Source organism: Camelus ferus, chromosome 6 (assembly GCF_009834535.1).
Source record: "Camelus ferus isolate YT-003-E chromosome 6, BCGSAC_Cfer_1.0, whole genome shotgun sequence".
Classification (NCBI taxonomy): domain Eukaryota; kingdom Metazoa; phylum Chordata; class Mammalia; order Artiodactyla; family Camelidae; genus Camelus; species Camelus ferus.
The window spans coordinates 89,571,642-89,590,470 of NC_045701.1; the positions used below are offsets into that span (position 1 = coordinate 89,571,642).

General features: G+C 42.9%; 1 protein-coding gene across 6 annotated transcripts in view; it reads left to right on the forward strand.

Annotated features, from left to right (window-relative positions):
- Positions 1–18,829, forward strand: part of EVL (Enah/Vasp-like) — a 135,233-nt gene that overhangs the window by 57,125 nt on the left and 59,279 nt on the right. For 2 of the 6 annotated variants that reach the window (XM_032482620.1, XM_032482624.1), the window contains exon 1: positions 13,713–13,789. The exons of 2 other annotated variants lie outside the window; for them this stretch is intronic. In XM_032482620.1, coding sequence (XP_032338511.1) covers positions 13,728–13,789 — 62 coding nt within the window. In that variant the 5' untranslated portion in view covers positions 13,713–13,727. Of the gene's footprint in view, positions 1–13,712; positions 13,790–14,070; positions 14,232–18,829 lie in introns of those variants that run through there. 2 more of the 6 variants (XM_032482625.1, XM_032482622.1) reach the window with 2 other exon arrangements.

Here is an 18,829-nt window from a genome sequence, read left to right on the forward strand (position 1 = left end):
TTGACCTAATCCCTACACATGATACAAAAGTTACCTCAAAATGGACTCTAAATCTAAATCTAACTCTAAAATATAAAGCTGTAAAAATTCTAGAAGAAAACTTGAGACCATCTTCATGACCTAGGGTTAGGCAGAGGGTTTGTAGGCGTAACAGCAAAAGCAACATCCATTTAAAAAAAAAAAGATGAACTGGGCTTAATCAAATTAAAAGAATTTTGACTTCATCAAAATCAAAAACTTAGTTTGTTAAAGACGCTGTTAGGAGAATGAAAAAGCAAGAGACAGATTTGGAAAAAATAATTGCACATCACGAAGGACTTGTCTTCAGAATGTATAAAGCACTCTCCAAACTCAACAGTAAGAAAACAACTCGATTTTTTTTTTTAATGGGCAAAAGACTCGAATAGACATTTTACCGAGAGATTATACAGATGGCAAATAAGCAGTGAAAAGATCCACAGCATCATTCATCATTAGAGAAATGCAGATAAAGATTACAATCACTGAAAGGAGGCAGAAGGCTTGGGAACATTAAAATACTCAATGTATAGCCTGAGAAATGAATTGTTCTTGGGTCAGATTCGTAGACTTCCCTCAAAGCCTAGCGTAATTCACGCTCATGGCAATTGCCTTGAAGCCAAAGAGCACATACACTGCAGCCGCTGCTTTCTGGGGGCGGCCTTTTTACACAGAAGTCCCCTTGATTTATTTTATTTCCTCTTCCTTTTCTAGAAGGCTGCAGTAACTTGAGAGTTGTCACCCTACATTAAGTCCTTTCTAGTGGGTGTTATTTCTGGTGTGAGCTGGAACGCTGGGATGGTTTCCTTCAGCAGTCTCAGAGTCCCACTAATTCATAACTCATTTGATTGCATTGTATTTGGTGCATTTGGGGTATTTTTTAATCATAGCTTAATTCAGACAATTTACTTACCATAAAATTCACCCGCACAGTAGTTCAGTGGTTTTTAGTATATTCAGTTTTGTCACTTTTACTCAGTGAATTTTGGAACATTTTTGTCACCCTGAAAGGCAACTCTGTACTTGTTAGCAGACCTTTCTCATTTCCCCCAGTCCCTACCCCCAGCAACCACCAGTCTGCTTCTGTGACTATGGATTTGTCTGTTTACATGAAATTGGCATTTCATGTAAATTGAATCATACAACGTGTGGTTCTTGGTGACTGGCTTCTCTCACTTCAGCCTAATGTTTTCAAGGGGCCTCCTGGTTGTATGTGCATTGCCTTTTGAGATGTTAAGTTGCACAAGTTCCTGTCTACAAAAAGCAGGACTTATGTTAGTGCAGCCCCCTCAAGGGACACAGGTGTAACGGAAGGAACACTGAACTGTGGTAAATGAGAATTGTAACCCCCTACTCCATACAAACATTTCCCCCATGTGAACAGTGCTTCTCTCTGGGGAGAGAGGGCCAGAGGAGAAGAGTCTTAACTTTGTATCTTTCTACAGTTTGAGTTTTCTGACTTTGAACAAATACAGCTTTACAGCAAGGGATACCTGAGTGGGGAGCTAATGCCTCCCACTTTTTTTTACTTTCTGTCTCTCTGTTTTAAAAAAAGATCTAATAAAAATCATGTATTTCTGAAACATCACTGGGATTGTTTATGTAACTATTTCTCTCCGTAATTTTTCAGTTACTTTACATAGTTGAAGCAATCATTCATATATATATATATATATACATATATATATATATATATATATATACACTCGTGATTATTTTTTCTAGTATTTAATATTCCTCTGGATCCTTAATCATGTTTTTGCCTTAAGTTGTATTTGTCTGATATTAAAATTGCCAACTTGATGGCAGTTTTATATGTGCCATCTTTATATGTGCCTTATAACTTTTCACTTCCTTATTTTCTGTCTTGAAGTATCCTTTTGTTTTAACTGTCTTGTGTTGACTGTATTACTCTGGTTCTTATTTTTTATCAAATCCAACCGCTCCCTTCTCTTTACCACTGATTTTAACCCATTTATGGTAGATCGTTGCCGTTGCACTAGCACAGCCACCTTCACACTGCGGCACGTTCATTCCTGGGGGGTGTATTGGGACTTCTGGGGCTACACTGGCAAAGATAGTTTGAAGGGAATCAGTTTCCTGAGTTCCCAGTTCTGTGCAGATTCACCCTAAGACCGGTCCACCTGAAAACCGCTTGTGGTTTGCTGCTTCCCCTCCCTCACGTCACCTCTCATCCTTCCTCTTTGCTCACTGCATGGAAGAGAGGCGTGTCACCTGCCCTTTCCAAATGCTGCAGATTCATTGCCTCGAGATATAGTCACCTTCAGTAGACCCAATGGAGGGCTAATTTGAGATTGCATTGGTCCTGCAGGAGAGTCTCCTGAGAGCAAAGCAAGGCCAGCATCTCAGAAAATACTGGAGAGGGCAGCTCGTGTTTCATCCAGCAGCTCGTACAGAGTGCTGCCGAGCTGTCTGTTCCGCCTCTGTCACGGTGACGTGTGTAAGCATGTTAGAGCTGGAAGATTAGTCAGACTTTAGATTTGGCTGAATGGTTTGAAAGAGCAAACGGGCTCTACTAGTTAAGTTTTATGGCAGACCTTTTCACAAATTGGGAGAACTTAAGCTCATATACTAAATTGCATTTATAAATTTAACATAGTTAATGCACATATGCCATATGTAATGTTTCTAAATTTTAAATCCTTTGCAACTGTCTATAAAAGACTTCCTGTGAAAAATTGTAGGTGTCACCTTAAAAATGTGCAACAATGTATATAATTTTGCAGCAGGATATATAATTTTTCTAAGTATTTCTAGAGGGTACATAAGCAAAAAAATTGGGAGACCAGAGTAATCCACTTACTTCTGCTGTCTTATTCTGTATTTTCTATTTTTAACATTTATTTCCGCTTGGGTTTTTTTTTTTTCCCCCTGCCCAACCTTCTAGTGTATATATTGAATTTTCTTCAGTTGAATTGAAAACTATAGATTCTATTTTTATTGTCCTGGTTTCTACTCCTAACTTATCATGACCCATGCTTACACTTACTTTTCATCGTCATTGTTTTCATGCTCGTCAGTGTCTGGCTTCCCTCAGTCTTTAACGTGCTCCTACCTCCCTCTGTTCTTCATAGAGTAATACCCTCCACACACATACAAGTTGATGTAATGTGGAATTTTTGTTCAAAATTATATACTTTCTTTAAAAATGGTTATTGATCATCATTGCTTATTCAAACATAATTAAACCTCAGGCAATAAGAAGCTTTCCTAGACTTTTGCGCCTCCCCCATTTTTACAACCATTGAAAAAAATCATTTTAATCATTTCACAGTGGGCCATTTGGTGATGCTTAGTACACTCACAGTGTTGTGCAACTGTCACCGCTATCCAGTTTCAAAGCATTTTTATCACATCAAAAGGAAACTCCACGCTCATTAAGCAGTCTCTTCCCATACCTCCCTACCCTCTCCCTGTATTAATTATGTTTTTTATGGTTTTTGATGTTTTGACATCTTTAGGGGGCCTTGCTGGCTGTGCCTCTCCCAGGGCTACCCAGTTCCTGTAGACAGTAAATTTGCTGGTGAGTCCGCCTTTCACATGCAGACCAACCAGCCTCGAGTCCATACCCTCAGCTGCCTCCTTTATGTAACTCACACACCAAGCCAGTATTTCCCCTGCCTTATGTCAACCCTGTACCAGCTACCAGACAACTAGGGGCAGCCCCGGTGCCCCCTGCCTGCTGGGATTATTCGCACTAGCCAATCCTAACCTGTTTACCCTCCCCTGCCTTTCCCGTGGAAACTCCAGTGAAGGCTGTGGCCTCTGCCTTCTCCTCACTCTTTCCCGCCTCCTGACCAGCATGGTGCTTCCCCAATACCAGACCTCTTGTTTCAAGGAACTGTGAGTAACATTAAACCTTTCCTTCAATGACAGTGTTCTCTCAGTCACCCTTGTAAATTAAGATCCAGACACAAATTATCACCACCATCACCGCCCCACAGCAGAACTAATCTGTGTTCTGTCTCTGTAAATGTATCTCTATGATTTCTGGATATCACTCATAAATGGAGTCATATAATACGTGGCCTTTCGTGTCTGGCTTCTTTCACTTAGCATAGTGATTTCAGGGTTCATCCATGTTGTAGCATGTAGTACACGCTTCCTTTCTGTGGCTGACTAGGATCCAGCGGTGAGTTCCCACTGTTTATATCTTGTTATTTCTTCCTACAGAAATTTTCTTTTGTGCTAGAATATATACATTAAAGAAAAGTTCTTCAAAATAAAGTCTGTACCTGATAAACTTTCTGAGATCTTGTATACCTGAAAATACATTTCCCCTCACATTTATGTAATAGTTTAGCTAAGTATGAGATGTAAGTATCAAAGGTTTTCCTCCAGCGTTCTGAAGATAATATCCTTGTTAGAATGTAGAAGCCTGGTCTAATTTTGGTTCTTTTATGGGTGATCTGGTTTTACTTGGAAAACTTTTTAGAATCTTCTCTTTGTCTGATGTTCTTAAATATTATTATAATCCATTGTGTGTGTGTGTGTGTGTATGCACCTGCACACTTATGCTTTTTACTTATCAATTCTATTTGTCACCCTGTCAGCCTTTTGAGTCTGAGCTTTTACGTCTTTCTTGAATTCTGAAAAATTCTGTCATTAGTACTCCAGATATTTCATCTCTTTGTTTTTCTTTCCTTCTAAGATGCCTTTTTCACAGAAATTGGTATTTTTCTCCTGTGCTCCTCTTTTCCCTTCCCGATGTGTCTAGGTCAGTTCTTTGACCGGACTTCATGTTTTTCATCTCAGACAGTTCTGCTGAGGCTATCCATTCAGTATTTTTATTTCAACAGTTATATTTTTATATTTAAAAAATTGCTTGGTTCTTCCTCATTGCTTATTCCCGCCTCATATTACCTCTCCAATGGCTTTTATTATGCTTATTAAATTCCAAATTCTGTTTCCCATGGAAAAGGAAAAACTCACTTCTGGGTGTTTCATTTACTCTCACACTACTCCATGACAACAGTCCATCACTTCTGACGCCAGATATGTGGGGTTTCCACACATCGAGCAATTCTGCAGTGCCAGCTGGGTGTCCTGCAGTTTAACTCAGTTCTGACACTGTTTACCTGGAGATAGTGTTACGGAAATGACAGGCCAGCCAAGAAACAAGCACCACTCGGAGGGTTGGAGTACTCAGATTTTTACGCCGGCGGGCTCAGAGGGGCTTCTGCTCCGAAGCTCTGAGCACCTCCAAGACGTGCACATGAGGTTTTATAGGGTTAATTACAAGTATGGGGCTATTAGCCAATAAGGCTCAAACAAAAAGCAAGGAATCAGTACACTGGAGCTTATCAGTTTGGAACAGATCACGTTACTGACACTTGTTGAGCTTGGATTTACGAGTTAGCTTGTTAGCCCAGTAAACTGACACTAAACTTCAGATTTATGAGTTAGCCCAACAGAACTTAGATCAGTAAACCGACACTTATCACACTTAGATTTGTGACTTAGCTCGTTAGCCCAGCTGGGCTTTTCCTTCACAGTAGCATCAGATCTCACAGGTAAAGGGCTCTGTTCCACAAGGCTCTCTCCCCAGCCCTCTTTCAGATGCCAGTCACAAGTCCAGGTTATTACCTGGGCTTCTGACCAACTGGCTGTAAGTTGGAGGTTCCCACACTCCCTTCCTGAGGTTCAGTCACTTTGCTGGAACAGCTTACAGGACTCAGGGAACCAGTTTGTTACAAAGGCTATTAAAGGATACAAGTGAAGAACCAGATGAAAAGATTTAAAAGCCGCAGTTTGGAAGGGTCCTGAGCACAGGAGCATCTGTCCTGGTCTTGAGGTTGTGCCATCCTCCCAGCTTGTGGATACAGTCCCTTCACCATCCCGGAAGCTCTTCAAACCCTGTCCTTTGGGGATTTTATGGAAGCTCCATTAAATAGGCATGATTGAGTAAATCATTAGCCATTGGTGGCTGAACTCAGTCTCAGTACCTCTGCCCTTCTTGGAAGTTGAGGTCCAGGCTGGGGCTGAAAGCTCCAACTCTCTAGTCTTCTGGTTGGTTCCCCTGGCAACCAGCCCCCATCCTTAGGGGCTTTCCCAGAGTCACCTCATTAACATAAACTCAGGTTGAAAGGAGCTTGTTATGAATAACAAAAGGCACCCATTTCACTTTTATCACACAAAGCTATTTCAGGAAGTGCAGACAAAAGACCAAGTATTATAACAAAGAATGCTTCCACTGCGTTTATACCTTGGAAATTCCAAGGTGTTGGGGGAGCTGTAGCCAGAAACAGGGACAAAGACCAAATACGTATTTTTTATTATATATTACAGGATGCTTCATTTGTTGCCTTTAAGTCTGTTTTTTTTTTTTTAATTTGGGGGGCAGGGAGCAGGGGTTTTTTGTTTTTTTTTTTTAAACAAGTACTGGGGGTTGTAACCCAGGACCTTGTTCGTGCCACTGAGCTATACCCTCCCACCAAGTCTGTGTTTTATACACTTACACTTATCAGAGATGTTGTAATTTTCCCCTGTGAGTTCATTGTTATTTCCCTGGAAATACCGCTGTTGCCTCGGCTAGTAGTGTCCACTTATGCTGCAGATGAGTTTGGCCAGGAGATTAGTTGGGATAGAAGTTCCTAGGGGCGGAGCACCGTGGTATTACAGGCAAGGCTCAACCATTCCCTTTTCAAATGCTGAGATTTGAAAAACAAGGACATATCTGTACCCTCTTTGTACCACTAATAATTCATGTACTTTTTGTTTCCCAGCCTCTGTAGCAGAATAGCTTAACAATTTCAAAAAACACACTATGTACCAAGAATTGTGCTGGGCACAAGTGGTTATGAAAGGTGAAGAGAACATGGTAGTCCCTACATAAAGGACAATGATCTGTGACAACTAAATTGATAATGTCATAAAATGCAGAAGAAACACAGCAACAGGAATAATTTTCTCTGAGAGCCTGGGGGGCGACAAACACCTCATTGAAGAGGTGATATATAAATTGGATCTTGAAGGGCAAATCCCACTTGAACTGCAGTTGGCCCTGCAACCTAGCTAATAAGTTGTCGTAATGTGTCAATGACGGTGACTAATGCTGTGTAGCCATTTCTCTGTCCCCTTTTCTCTACTCCTAGAACACAAGGACCTTCTACTCAGTACACTCTACCTTTTTTTAAAATGCAAATTCTCATGAAAAGCCAGTATTACACGAGCATATTTTTTTCTGCATTTCTTAGTCAGAGACCCTTTTATGCTCAAATATCCCACAGAGAGAAAGTAGAAGAGAGGTTAGCCTGTTCCCAGAAAAGGAAACTAAGATCCAGAGAAATAAAGTGACTTTCCCAAGCCACACAGCAATTAGATCTTAACTAGATTGCCTGAGTAGGGTGTCTTTTAGTCTGGCTCCCTGATTTGTTTTCAACCATTCTGCTTCCTTTGGGGATCTAGAGATACAGAAAACACCTCTTTGAATTCAAGTCAATATAGTTGTTGTTTATTGAGCATGATCCAGAGCCAAATGCCTTAGCATCCTGTGTGACTGTTGGGAATGTAAATTAGCATAGCCACTATGGAGGACAGTATAGAGGTTCCTTAAAAAACTAAAAATACACTTATCATATGATCCAGCAATCCCACTCCTGGGCATTTATCCAGAGAAAACTGTAATTAAAAAAGACATGCACCCGTGTTCACAGCAGCACTATTTACAATGGCCAAGACATGGGAAACAATCTACATGTCTATTGACAGATGACTGGATAAAGAAGTTGTGTGAGCGCATGCACACACACACTGTGGAATACTACTCACCCATAAAAAAAGAATAATGCCATTTGCAGCAACATGGATGGACCTGGAGATTGTCATTCTAAGTGAAGTAAGCCAAAAAGAGAAAGAAAAAATACCACATTATATTATTTACATGTGGAATCTAAAAAAAAAAAAAAAAAGACACAAATGAACTTATTTACAAAACAGAAACAGACTCACAGACATAGAGAACAAACTTATGGTTACCAGGGGGGAAGAGGGTGAGAAGGGATAAATTGGGAATTTGAGGTTTGCAGACAAACTACTGTATATAAAATAGATAAACAACAAATTTATACTGTATAGCACAGGGAACTATACTCAATATCTTATAGTAACCTGTAATGAAAAAGAATATGAAAAGGGATATACATATGTATATGTATGACTAAAACATTATGTTGTACACCAGAAATTGACACAGCATTGTAAACTGTCTATACTTCAATAATTAAAAAAATAGATAAATTTTTTAAAAAATAGAGGACTGCTGAAGGGAAAAAAAAAATCGTGTATGAGACTTGGTGCCCTTCCCTTCATTTATTCATTCGTATATTCATGCAATCAGCATCTACCCTGTACCTACTGTATCCTAAGCAGTGTACTAGGTGTTGAGCTCGATTCATAGTAACAAACCATAAGGTACTACCTTAAACAGGACATTTCTTAACTCTCTCACTAAGTCACTCTTCAGGTGTCAACAACAGCTGCTATCCTATTTTTCCAGTATTTTCTATTGGCCTGACATAACTGATTTAGGAATTGGTGCTGTACCTGCAGCCCATAGTCATTAATAACAACCAGTCCTTTAATTGAACGGATGAGGAAGCGAGGGTCAAAAGTGAAAAAGTGAATGCCCAAGGACATAGAGCATGTCGATAATAAAGCATGGGCTGGAATCCATATTTCATAAATCTTGCCATATTTCTTGCTCCTTCTCATAATTCTACTCAAGTGCTCTATTTAAGCTAGATAGAGTTTTTTTAAATAACCCCTCCCCTCTCAGAGATTCACTCTTACCTATTACCTACTTATTGAAACCAAGAAAAGACAGTGGTAACATGTTTGGAGGACAGAGGAAATGAAGAATGAAAGTGAAGGACACATTCTCCCAAGAAGATATTTGTACTCTTTAGGAAATGCTCAGGAAGTGAAAAAGAATACCCTTTGATACTTTAATAATCATAATCAACTTCTGCTTCTAGCCATGACAGAGTAATTGTGATGGACCTGTCACCTTGACAGAAACAACTAAGAAACTGAACAGAATATACAAAATGCCTCAGTATACGAAGGATACTGAAACCCACACAAAATAGTGAATTCTTGCTATTTTCAGGCGTTGAACAGGCAGCACAATACTCTGATCCTTGAGTGGAAGAAGCACACGTCATAAGCCTCACAGTGACTCTGGCTTTCTTCCTGGAGTCTCTTCCCTGTCTTGGCACAGAATAGTGGACCCCAAGCTAAAAGCTAGTCTTCATGAGCTCAGGAGTCAGATATTGGAATTCCAGGCTACTGAAATAGCTGGATTTTGTAGGGCAGGGAAACAGGGAAGAGGAAGCCTTGTGGTAGGGGCAAGAATAGCAGAGTTTTGTGTAGGGATTCACTCCGGGTTATTGGCTAAGGGCTGGCTGTGCATGAGTAGAGTGAGACTCTACGTGAGACCCAGCACAGATTGCCTGCTGTAGGATGATGCCAAAGGTCATGCAGTGCTGGAAGATGTTGGAGATCCTGGTCAATCTGAATGAACAGACGTCACTGAGCAGCTAGGTGTTCAGTTGTGATCCCAGAACAGCCATACTTTAGGAATAAGGACTATGCCCTTGAGTTAGGGCCACACCCTAGGGCTAAATTCAGAAAGGAAATAAAACTTAAGAAAGAATTAATCCAACCTTGATAACACTAAAAGGATCTGCCGGTAATTTACCTGACTGCCAGGACAAACTCAGTACCTTCAATGGATGGCACTAGATTCTGCAGTGTATCATAACAATGACAAACATATAATCATAAATTAGTGGACGTATAAAGAGTCAGAAAATGTGATCCGTACTTAAGAGGAAAAAGTAATCAGTAGACACTGAAGTGACTCTGAAGTTAGAATTAGCAGACAGGTACTTCAAAGTTGTTAAATAAATATGTTCAAAGACTTAAAGGAAATGGCTAAAATGATCAAACGGAGAATCTCGACAGAGAAATGAAAATTATTAAAAATTTGCAAAATGAAAATTGTAATAACTAGAAATGAAATTTTTAAATTCACTGGACGAGATTAAAAGTGGATCAGAGACAGTGAACTAAAAGGTATTAGTGGACTTGGAGACTGGTCAACAGAAATCATTTAATCTGAAAACAGGAAAATAATATTGAAAAAAATAAACAGAGCCTTGGTGACGTGTGAGATAATGCCAAGAGTTCTACACACGTGTTAACTGGAGTTTTGGAGGGAGAGGGAAAAAAAGAATGGGCAGAAGGAAATTGTTTGAAGAAACAATTACCAAAAATGTCCCAAATTTGGTGAAAAACCTTAACTTACATATCCAAGAATCCCAGTAAACCCCTAGCAGGATAAAACAAAGAAAATGACACCTGAGTCCATCATAGTCACACTGCTGGAAACCAAAGAAAAACAGGAGATACTAAAAGTGACCAGAAGAAGGATGATGATATGAATGGTGGCTGACTTCTCATCAGGTTCCATGGATGCCAGAAAACAGTAGAAAAACATTTTTAAGGTGGTGAAAGGAGGAGGAGAAAAAAACCTCTGAATTCTCTACTTAGAAAAAAAAGTGCCTTTGAGTATGTAAGCAAAATAAAGATATTTTTCAAATAAAAGAAGAATAAGAGAATTTATTGCCAGCATACCTGGTATATAAGAAATGCTAATAGCTGTTCCTCAAGCTGGAGAAAAATAATACCAGGCAACTCAGTTATTTAGGAATGGATGAACAATACTAGAAAGGATAAATATCTGGGTAAATATAAAAGACTTTTTTAATAATTAAAAAATATACATACAACCATTTTAAACAAAAATATATGACATGTATTGTGAATATATAATACATATGATTACCGTTAAGGATGCGAGTGGATTTATGCAGTTGTAAAGTTCTTATATTTTACACAAAGTATTGATTCTAAGTATACTGTACAAAGTTAAAAACGTGTATTTTAATCCCTAGAAAAACCTCTAAAATTAATGTAAAGAGGCGTAGCTAAAGTCAACAGAAAAACTAAAATGAAATTCTAGATTATTTAGTTTACTGAAAAGAATGCACGAAAGGAGTAGCAGAGGAACCAAAAATAAACAAGATAAACAGTAAACAGTTAGAGAACGGTAGATCTTTATCCAACCATATCAATAAATTAAATGTAAATGGACTAAATATTATAATTGAAAAAGCCCAGACCAGATGAGAATGAAAAACTCAACCTTATACTAGCTATAAGAGGCACTCTTTAAATACAAAAGTAGAGGCAGGTTGAAAGTAAAGGGATGTATAAGGCTACCATCCACCCTAATCGCCAGAACTTATAAATATGTTACCTTAGGTGGCAGAAGGGACTCTGCAGATGTGATTAAAGTTATGGACATTGAGATGGGGCAGTTACCCTGGGTTATCCAGTGGGCCCAGTCTAATCACAGAAGTCCTTAAAAGCAGAGAACTTGAAAAAGAAAAGAAAATGGTAACTATGTGAGATGCTGATTATGTTCATTAGCTTGACTGGTGATTATTTCAGAATGTATGTCTGTATCAAAGCATTCAGTCACACTCCATAAATATATACAATTTTTATTTGTCAATTATAACTATAATAAAGATGGGAAAAAATAACAGTTAAAGACCAAAACAAGAGACAACAGCAGTCAGAGATAAATGTTAATTTAAGATGGAGGAAGAGTCAGGGTGATAATGCGTTGCTGGCTCTGAGGATGGAGGAAGGGCCCAAGCCGAGGAGTGCGGGTAGAGGCCAGGAAATTATTCTCCCTTTGAGCCTCTGGAAGAGAATATAGCACTTCCAACACCTTGATTTGAGCCCAGTGAGACCTTGAGATCTATGTCAGAAGGCTGGCCTACTAATATCTTACAGAACTAAGGTAATAAATCTGTGTTGTTATAAGCCATTATTTTGAGGTAATTTGTTATAGCAACAATAGAAAATCAGTACAGGGTGGGAAAAGATATACCAGGCAAGTAGCATAAGAAAGTTTGACTATATTAATATCAGATAAAGTGAACTTAAAGACAGAGAGTGTTACCAGTGATAAAAGGGGGCATTTCACTGATCAAAGTGTCAGTTCATCTGGAAGATAGAATAGCCCTAAAAATGTATGTACCTGACAAAAGCTTCAAAATATGTAAAATAAAAAGACAGAAATAGACAAATCCGCAATCATGGTTGGAGATTTTAACACTGTTGTCTCATCAGTTGATAGAACAATTATTCAAAAATCAACCGACAACAAACCAGTAAGGGATAAAGAAGTTGTGGTATATTTATATGATGAAGTACTACTCAGCCATAAAAAAGAATAAAATAATGCCATTTGCAGGAACATGGGTGGACCTAGAGATCGTCATTCTCAGTGAAGTAAGCCAGAAAGAGAAAGAGAAATACCATGTGATATCTCTCATATGTGGAATCTTAAAAAAAGAAAAAAAGAAAAGAAAAGGACACTATGAACTCATCTACAAAACAGAAACAGACTTGCAGGCTTAGTAAACAATCTTATGGTTACTGGGGAAAGAGGGTGGGAAGGGATAAATTTGGGAGTTTGATATTTATAAATGTTAGCCACTACATATAAAAAATAGATTTTTTAAAAAAAATTTCTTTTGTATAGCACAGGGAACTATGTTCAATATGTTGTAATGGCCTTTAAGGAAAAAAAATATGAAAACGAATGTATGTATGTGTATGCATGACTGGGACATTGTGCTGTACACCAGAAACTGACACATTGCAATTGATTGTACTTCAGTTAATAAAAAAGCCAGTAAGAACATTAGAAGATCTGAACCGCTATTGACAACCTTGACTTAATTGACATTTTTCAGAACACTGCACCCAATTTCAGAACACACCTTCTTTTCTTGTGCACATAGTACATTCACCAAGATAGACTACCTGCTGGGCCATAAAACAAGTTTCCATAAATTTAAAAGGATTGCCACCATACCAGGTAAAACAGAAGAAGAAATTATACTCAGTATGTTCTTTGACCACAGTAGAATTAAATTAGAAATAAATGATAAGAACACCGAATATTTAGAAATTAAACGAAAACACTTCTAAATAATTCATGGATAAAAGAAGAAATCACAAGGGAAAATAGCAAATATTTTGACCTAAAAGAAAATGAAAACCACAGTATGTCAAAGTTTCTGGGTGGCAACCTGAAGCTTTGCTTGAACGGAAATGTGTATTGTTGAAATCCTTTGAAAATGCATTTTCAACGATCAGAGGGCGTCAGCTCTCCAGTTACCATTGATCTTTTGTGCTGTACTCTGGACAGCTCTTCCCACTGGTTCCTCTTTTCCAGTATAACATTTTAATGCATCAATTTGCTAACTTATCAGTCTCTTCCTTTCTAAACTGTAAAAATCCTTCAGGACAAGTACTGTTGTTCTTGTCAGTGTTTTGTCTGTAGTTCCTAGCAGTGTGTGACACTGCGTGGGTTCTCAATAAATTTTGAATGGAAGATTGGAAATGGATCTTACCTTCATGAGAACCCAGTGGAGACCAGCAGAATAAGGATCATTAGCCCCATGTTACAGCTGAGGAGGCGGAAGCCCAGGTTCACTTAATGAGCCAGCGACAGTGCCAGGTTTCCATCCTCAGACATTTTCCTTTCAGGCCCTAAGCTGCCGACAGAAGCATCACCATGAGTGATAGTGTCTCCCCAGCAGATGTGCAAAATTCACACCAGCGTAAAACAGGACGCCCTCACTGGCTGTATAAACCTCATCAGGTAGTCTTTTATTCTCTGGAGGATGGGCGAGGGCACCTTCCCATGCCGGGTCTGGGAGCCCTGGGCACCGACTCTGTTCTGTGTTCTGTGCTGGGTGGGAAGGGGCTGGGCCCTGACCCGTCCCAGGCCCCGGCTTCGCCCGGCAGGAAGCCCCCGAGCTTCAGGCCTCGCTGAGGCTCTCGGCCACCCACATGAGGGGGGGGGGTGCTCTGCCCTGTGAGCTCTTGTTTCTCTATTTTCTACCCAGGTTTCAGTTCTTGACTGGGGTTTGTTTCCCCTTTGTCTCTGGTTCAGCTTCCTTTTCCTGTTTGGTTTTAAGTAGATCTAAAACTCAAGTTGCTGCCTTCTGAGGGTCTGTGGCCCTCTGGCAGCCGGCCTGGTGGGAATACAGGACTTACCTCCTCGGCTTCCTGTGCTGCAGCCTTGCAGCCATGGCCTCAGTGTGAGTACAGGGACCGGGGGACAGGGGGACGTCCAGAGGAAACATGGAATCATGATGGGGTAGAGCTCAAGGGGCTTTAGACGCCTTCCCAGACCCCTCGTTACACTGAGAGGGTGGCGAGGACCAGAGGGCAAAGGACTTCGGCGCGGTCACGCAGCAGGTTGTGACGGCTCACTCCATCCACTCCAGCATCTCCGTCTGCTGGTCTGTCCATCACACCGGCCTGGGCCACTTGATGCCTGTTATCTTTAATGGCTCTTTTTGTCAGAAGCACTTCCTCAGAAGTCAGATGCCGGCCTCAGGTGGTGGAGGGGGCTCTGAACTGTCTGACAGGTTGGGGTCTGGCTCAGAGGTGCCGTGGATGGGGCCTCTACTCTCGGGGTGGCCTGAGAGCGCTCAGGTGCTTTTCTCTGAGTACCGGTCTCTGTGCAGAGGGAGGAATTGGCGTGCCTTTTGTAACAGAGACTTCGTGGCTGTGACGGCGGAACCCTGACCTCCGCTGGAGGGACTTGTGACCAGCTTTAGGTCACTTATCACTTAGGATGTTGTAGTTTAGCAGCAGCTGGTCTGCATTCTGCACTTGTAATTGTGGGCACACTTTCTAAAGCTGAGGTTATGTTGCAGATGTGACTCTCCCCTGCTCTGTGACTTCATGAAAGATTGTGGTTCACAGGGCTGGGTTTTATCCTCTGGGATTTGGGGCATTTACTTGATAAACTCATTGCAGCTTTGCATCTTAGGGTGAAATTATAACTCCTCCCCTTAAAAATTTCCAAACTGCAGTTTCACCAGTTTTCTCATCTGATTGTGTTCACCCTGTTGGGTGAGGCAGCTCCGGAAGGGTTAGCGCTGCTGTTCTGTGGACGAGCAGGCCTGGCCTCTGGGGGCCGCGGCACTTGCCCAAGGTCGCGTGGCTGGTTGAGGAGGGACTGCAAGGAGACCCACCCAGAGCAGAACAGCCTGGACTGGGGTTTCCCAGGGCGCGACACAGGCTCCCGGGAAGCATCTTGCAGAGAGTGGTCGCGGTTGACAGGGCAGTAAGTAGGGCTTGTCCGGTGGGCTGGGCCGCAGGGGAGCTTTGGAGAGGGCAGTGCTCCCACCTCTCGGCGCCGTCTGGGCCAGGCTGTTGGAGTTGCTTCCTCTCGGCCCGAGTGAGCGGCTCACAAGGCCAGGGACACACGCTGTTTTTACCATTGGCCTTATTCTTGCTCCTGTGCAGCCAGTTTTCTATCATTTTAGTAATTTTCCTTGAGCTTTAACGGATTTGTGGCTGGAGCTGTGGAAAAACAAGACTTTCCATCTCAAAGACATGCTAACTTCCAAAGTGGGCAGGGACCAAAGTCATTTCCAGCTGAAAATTACACTGTGAAAAGCTCAGTCTACTCTATCCTGTCAACTGCTGATTGCAGAAAATAGTTTCAGAACTAAATGAGGAGGAAGCAAAGCAGTTTTTAAAAATCTTTTAAAATTGTGGAAATCTTAGAAGTTTTCATCTTGAAAGCAAGGTAGAGACCATCTATAGTAGATCATCTAGGTTAGTGGTGCCCTGGGCATCTGACTCTCCACTTCAACCAAATTCACTCTCTTTTATCTTTTTAAGTCTTCCTCAATATTGTCTTGAGGAAGAAAGTTGTGTGTCGCTGGCAATAATGACTTCGAAGTCTGAAAGCTGCTTATTTAGTCCAGCTCTGAGGTACACAGATCAGGAAACTGAGGCCCAGAGTCCGGGCAGAACTCGTCTTTGGTGAGTGAATTAGTGGTCCAGCCAGACAAAAAGCGTCCCCCCTGGAGGTTGCCCGCACTCATGGCGCCGGCGGGGCCCAGGTACCGCAGCTGCAGGAGCTGTAGACATTTGCCTTCCCGCATGCTGACAGAACGGAGATGTAACAGCAGATTCCCAGTCACCGTGGTGCCTGTAATGAGGATACAGGAGGCCTTCGCATCGTGAAAACATGTCAGTCCAGCTCTGGCCACCCATCCGTCAAGAAGCACTTAACTGTGGACTAGGATCTGGGAGTTCCCTTGAGCGCGCGGCAGTCCGGTGCGCTCCCTCTGGCGTTGTTCCGTTCAATTCTGACAGCGATCCTGAAGGTGGCAGGTACTGCTTGCATTGCTCCCGTTTCACAGAGAGGAAGCCAAGGCAGAGAGAGAGTGAGTGACTCGGCCAGAGACGGGCCCAGGCTGGAGCGCATGTCTCCTGACTGCAGACGCTCTGCTCCCACACGCTGGGCTGGAGGGGTCTCTGCTCGGAGCCTTGTCAAGTGGGGGAACAGCACCCTTGGAACCGGAGAGACTACAAGCCCTAAGTCACATGCAGTGTAGACCTTAGTGAGTGTGGACAGGAGAGCAGCAGGAGCTGAGAAGTTGGGGGCTGTCAGGAGGAAGGAAGTGGGATCTCAGGTAAACTCCGAAGGACAGGGATGATTTAATTTGAAAGGGACAGAGGAGCTGCTCTCGGTGCTGGGGAGACAGAGGCCAGGAAGTCAGGCATCCTGAAATCATTCTGGGGGCGGGGAAGGTAGAGGGCACACAGCTGAGATGTCATGACCAAGAGATGCGAAAAGACCAGCGAGAGCGACATGGTAGAGAAAGGGCCACCGCTCACGCCGAGTGGAGCCTTTCCTTCGAGACCCCTAGTGAGGACACGAGGCGCGGTGCAAAGCATGAGCGTGAAAGCTTGGGGGGTCACACGGGGAGGGAGGACAGCAAGGGGAAAGGCCCTGAGGTGGGAACAGTCTGCCAAGTTCAAGGGTCAGGAAGGAATAGGGCGTGAAGCTGTAAGCATGAGAGGGTAGTGAAGGGCGGTGGGGCAGAGAAGCAGCCAGACCTTATGGCCTGGAGCCCGGGAGAACCTAGGTTGGCATCGCTGTGTAGTGGGAAGCCTTGGAGGGCGTTACACAAGGAAAAGATATCCGATAGAGGTTTAAGAACAGTCAGTGTGGCCCCCGAGTGGATAACAGCCTGTAGTGTGACAAAAACAGAGGCAGGAAGACGTGTGTGGTCACGCAGGTGAGAGGTGGCCATGACTGGGGCTAGTGTTGGAGCCACGGTGTCGCTGGAAAGTAGCCAGATTCAGTAGGTTGTCTGGGAGCCTCCACGACCGCCTGAAGGATCCAGGGTGAGTGTGAAGGAAGGAAATGAATCAAACCTGACTCTGGAGGACGGTGGGGAAGGCAGATGCACACCCGCGTGCCAGCTTGGGGTCAGGGTGGGGGTGTTGAGCCGGCCGGTGCAGAACAGGTCCCCGGGGAGAGTTGGCTGAACGAGGCCAAGCTAAGCCGGAGCGAACTGGTACCAGAGCTCAGCGGAAAAGCCGCAGGAGGGAGTGATGCGTGTGACCCTTTCTGCCAGACAGTTCCAGTCCCTTCCCTTGTCTCCCTCTCGTCCTTGTTGTGCTTGGTTGGTTGGTGGTTTTTCTAAAAGCACTTAGCAACTTCTAACATCTTATATGACTTATTTATTACTTGTTGTCTGTCTCCACCCCTCTAGAATGTGAATTCAAAAGCAGAGGGATTTTTGTCTGTTTTGCTGGTAGAGTATCCTCAGTGCCTGAAACAGGGCCTGGCAGCACACATTTGTTAGGTTGCTGGACTGAGTTAACTGCTTCTGATGATGATACTGGAGATGGCTGGGCCAGCGGAGCTGCTGCCCAGTGGGGCTCCTGCTCGGCGCGTCAGAGAAGCGGCCAGGGAGGCAGAGCCGAGGCTTCCTGTACAGTCGATGGTCGGTTGGCTGCCGGGACATGGTAATTACCACTTATTCCACGGTCCTTCAGATCTTGAATACGCAAAGGTGTAAGAAGTCTCATGCAGCCCGGTCCACCCCACAGCCCTCCAGCCCACACCTTCGGCCTTGCTGCGGGGTTTGGGAGATCGTCTCTGAGAGCAGCTGGTGTTTCCTTTGACGTCTTGTCCCCACAGACGAGTCAGAGTCCCAGCAGCTTGCAACCAGACAAGCCTTCAGAGTCCGTGTTGTCCATTTACTCTCCCAGGATGTGTAGCCAAATCATCTGGCAGGCGTCTCAAAGCTTCTCTGTCGTCTTCAATTCAGAGAATCCGATGTGTCTCCGGTGGAGAGACACTACTCCCGTAACAGTTCCAGGTTATCCTCGTGGGAGCGCGGGGCGCTCCCCGGGGGTCCTGGGGCAGGAAATGGTTGAGAACTGGTCTGCTCCGGTGGTTTCATTTCGGTAACTGAACCCATAAAAGTGGAAAGTAACAGCTGTGCCCTTTTCTGAGTGTTATCTGCCACACGTTACGCTAATGATACGATGTGACATATGTTGTCTTTAACCCTCATCCTCGGAGGGGTTACACTGTTATCCTCATCTCACTGGTAGAGACAGAGATCAGCTAGGTCAGCTTACTCACTCCAGGTCACACTGGCATCAGTTGGCAGAGTTGGGATTTGAAGCCAGGTCTCTTGTGTTTTCAAAAGCTAAGTTTAGCCATAGCCTCTAGAAGGAACTTGCCCCAAAATTATAGTCAAATTTAGAATCAAGGCCTCCTAATCTCTGTTGTTCTTTGTAGCCTCCAACTTCACACGTTAACCCCATGAGAGACGGGAGACCTCCTCAGCCCTCCTGTGCGCCCACGCTT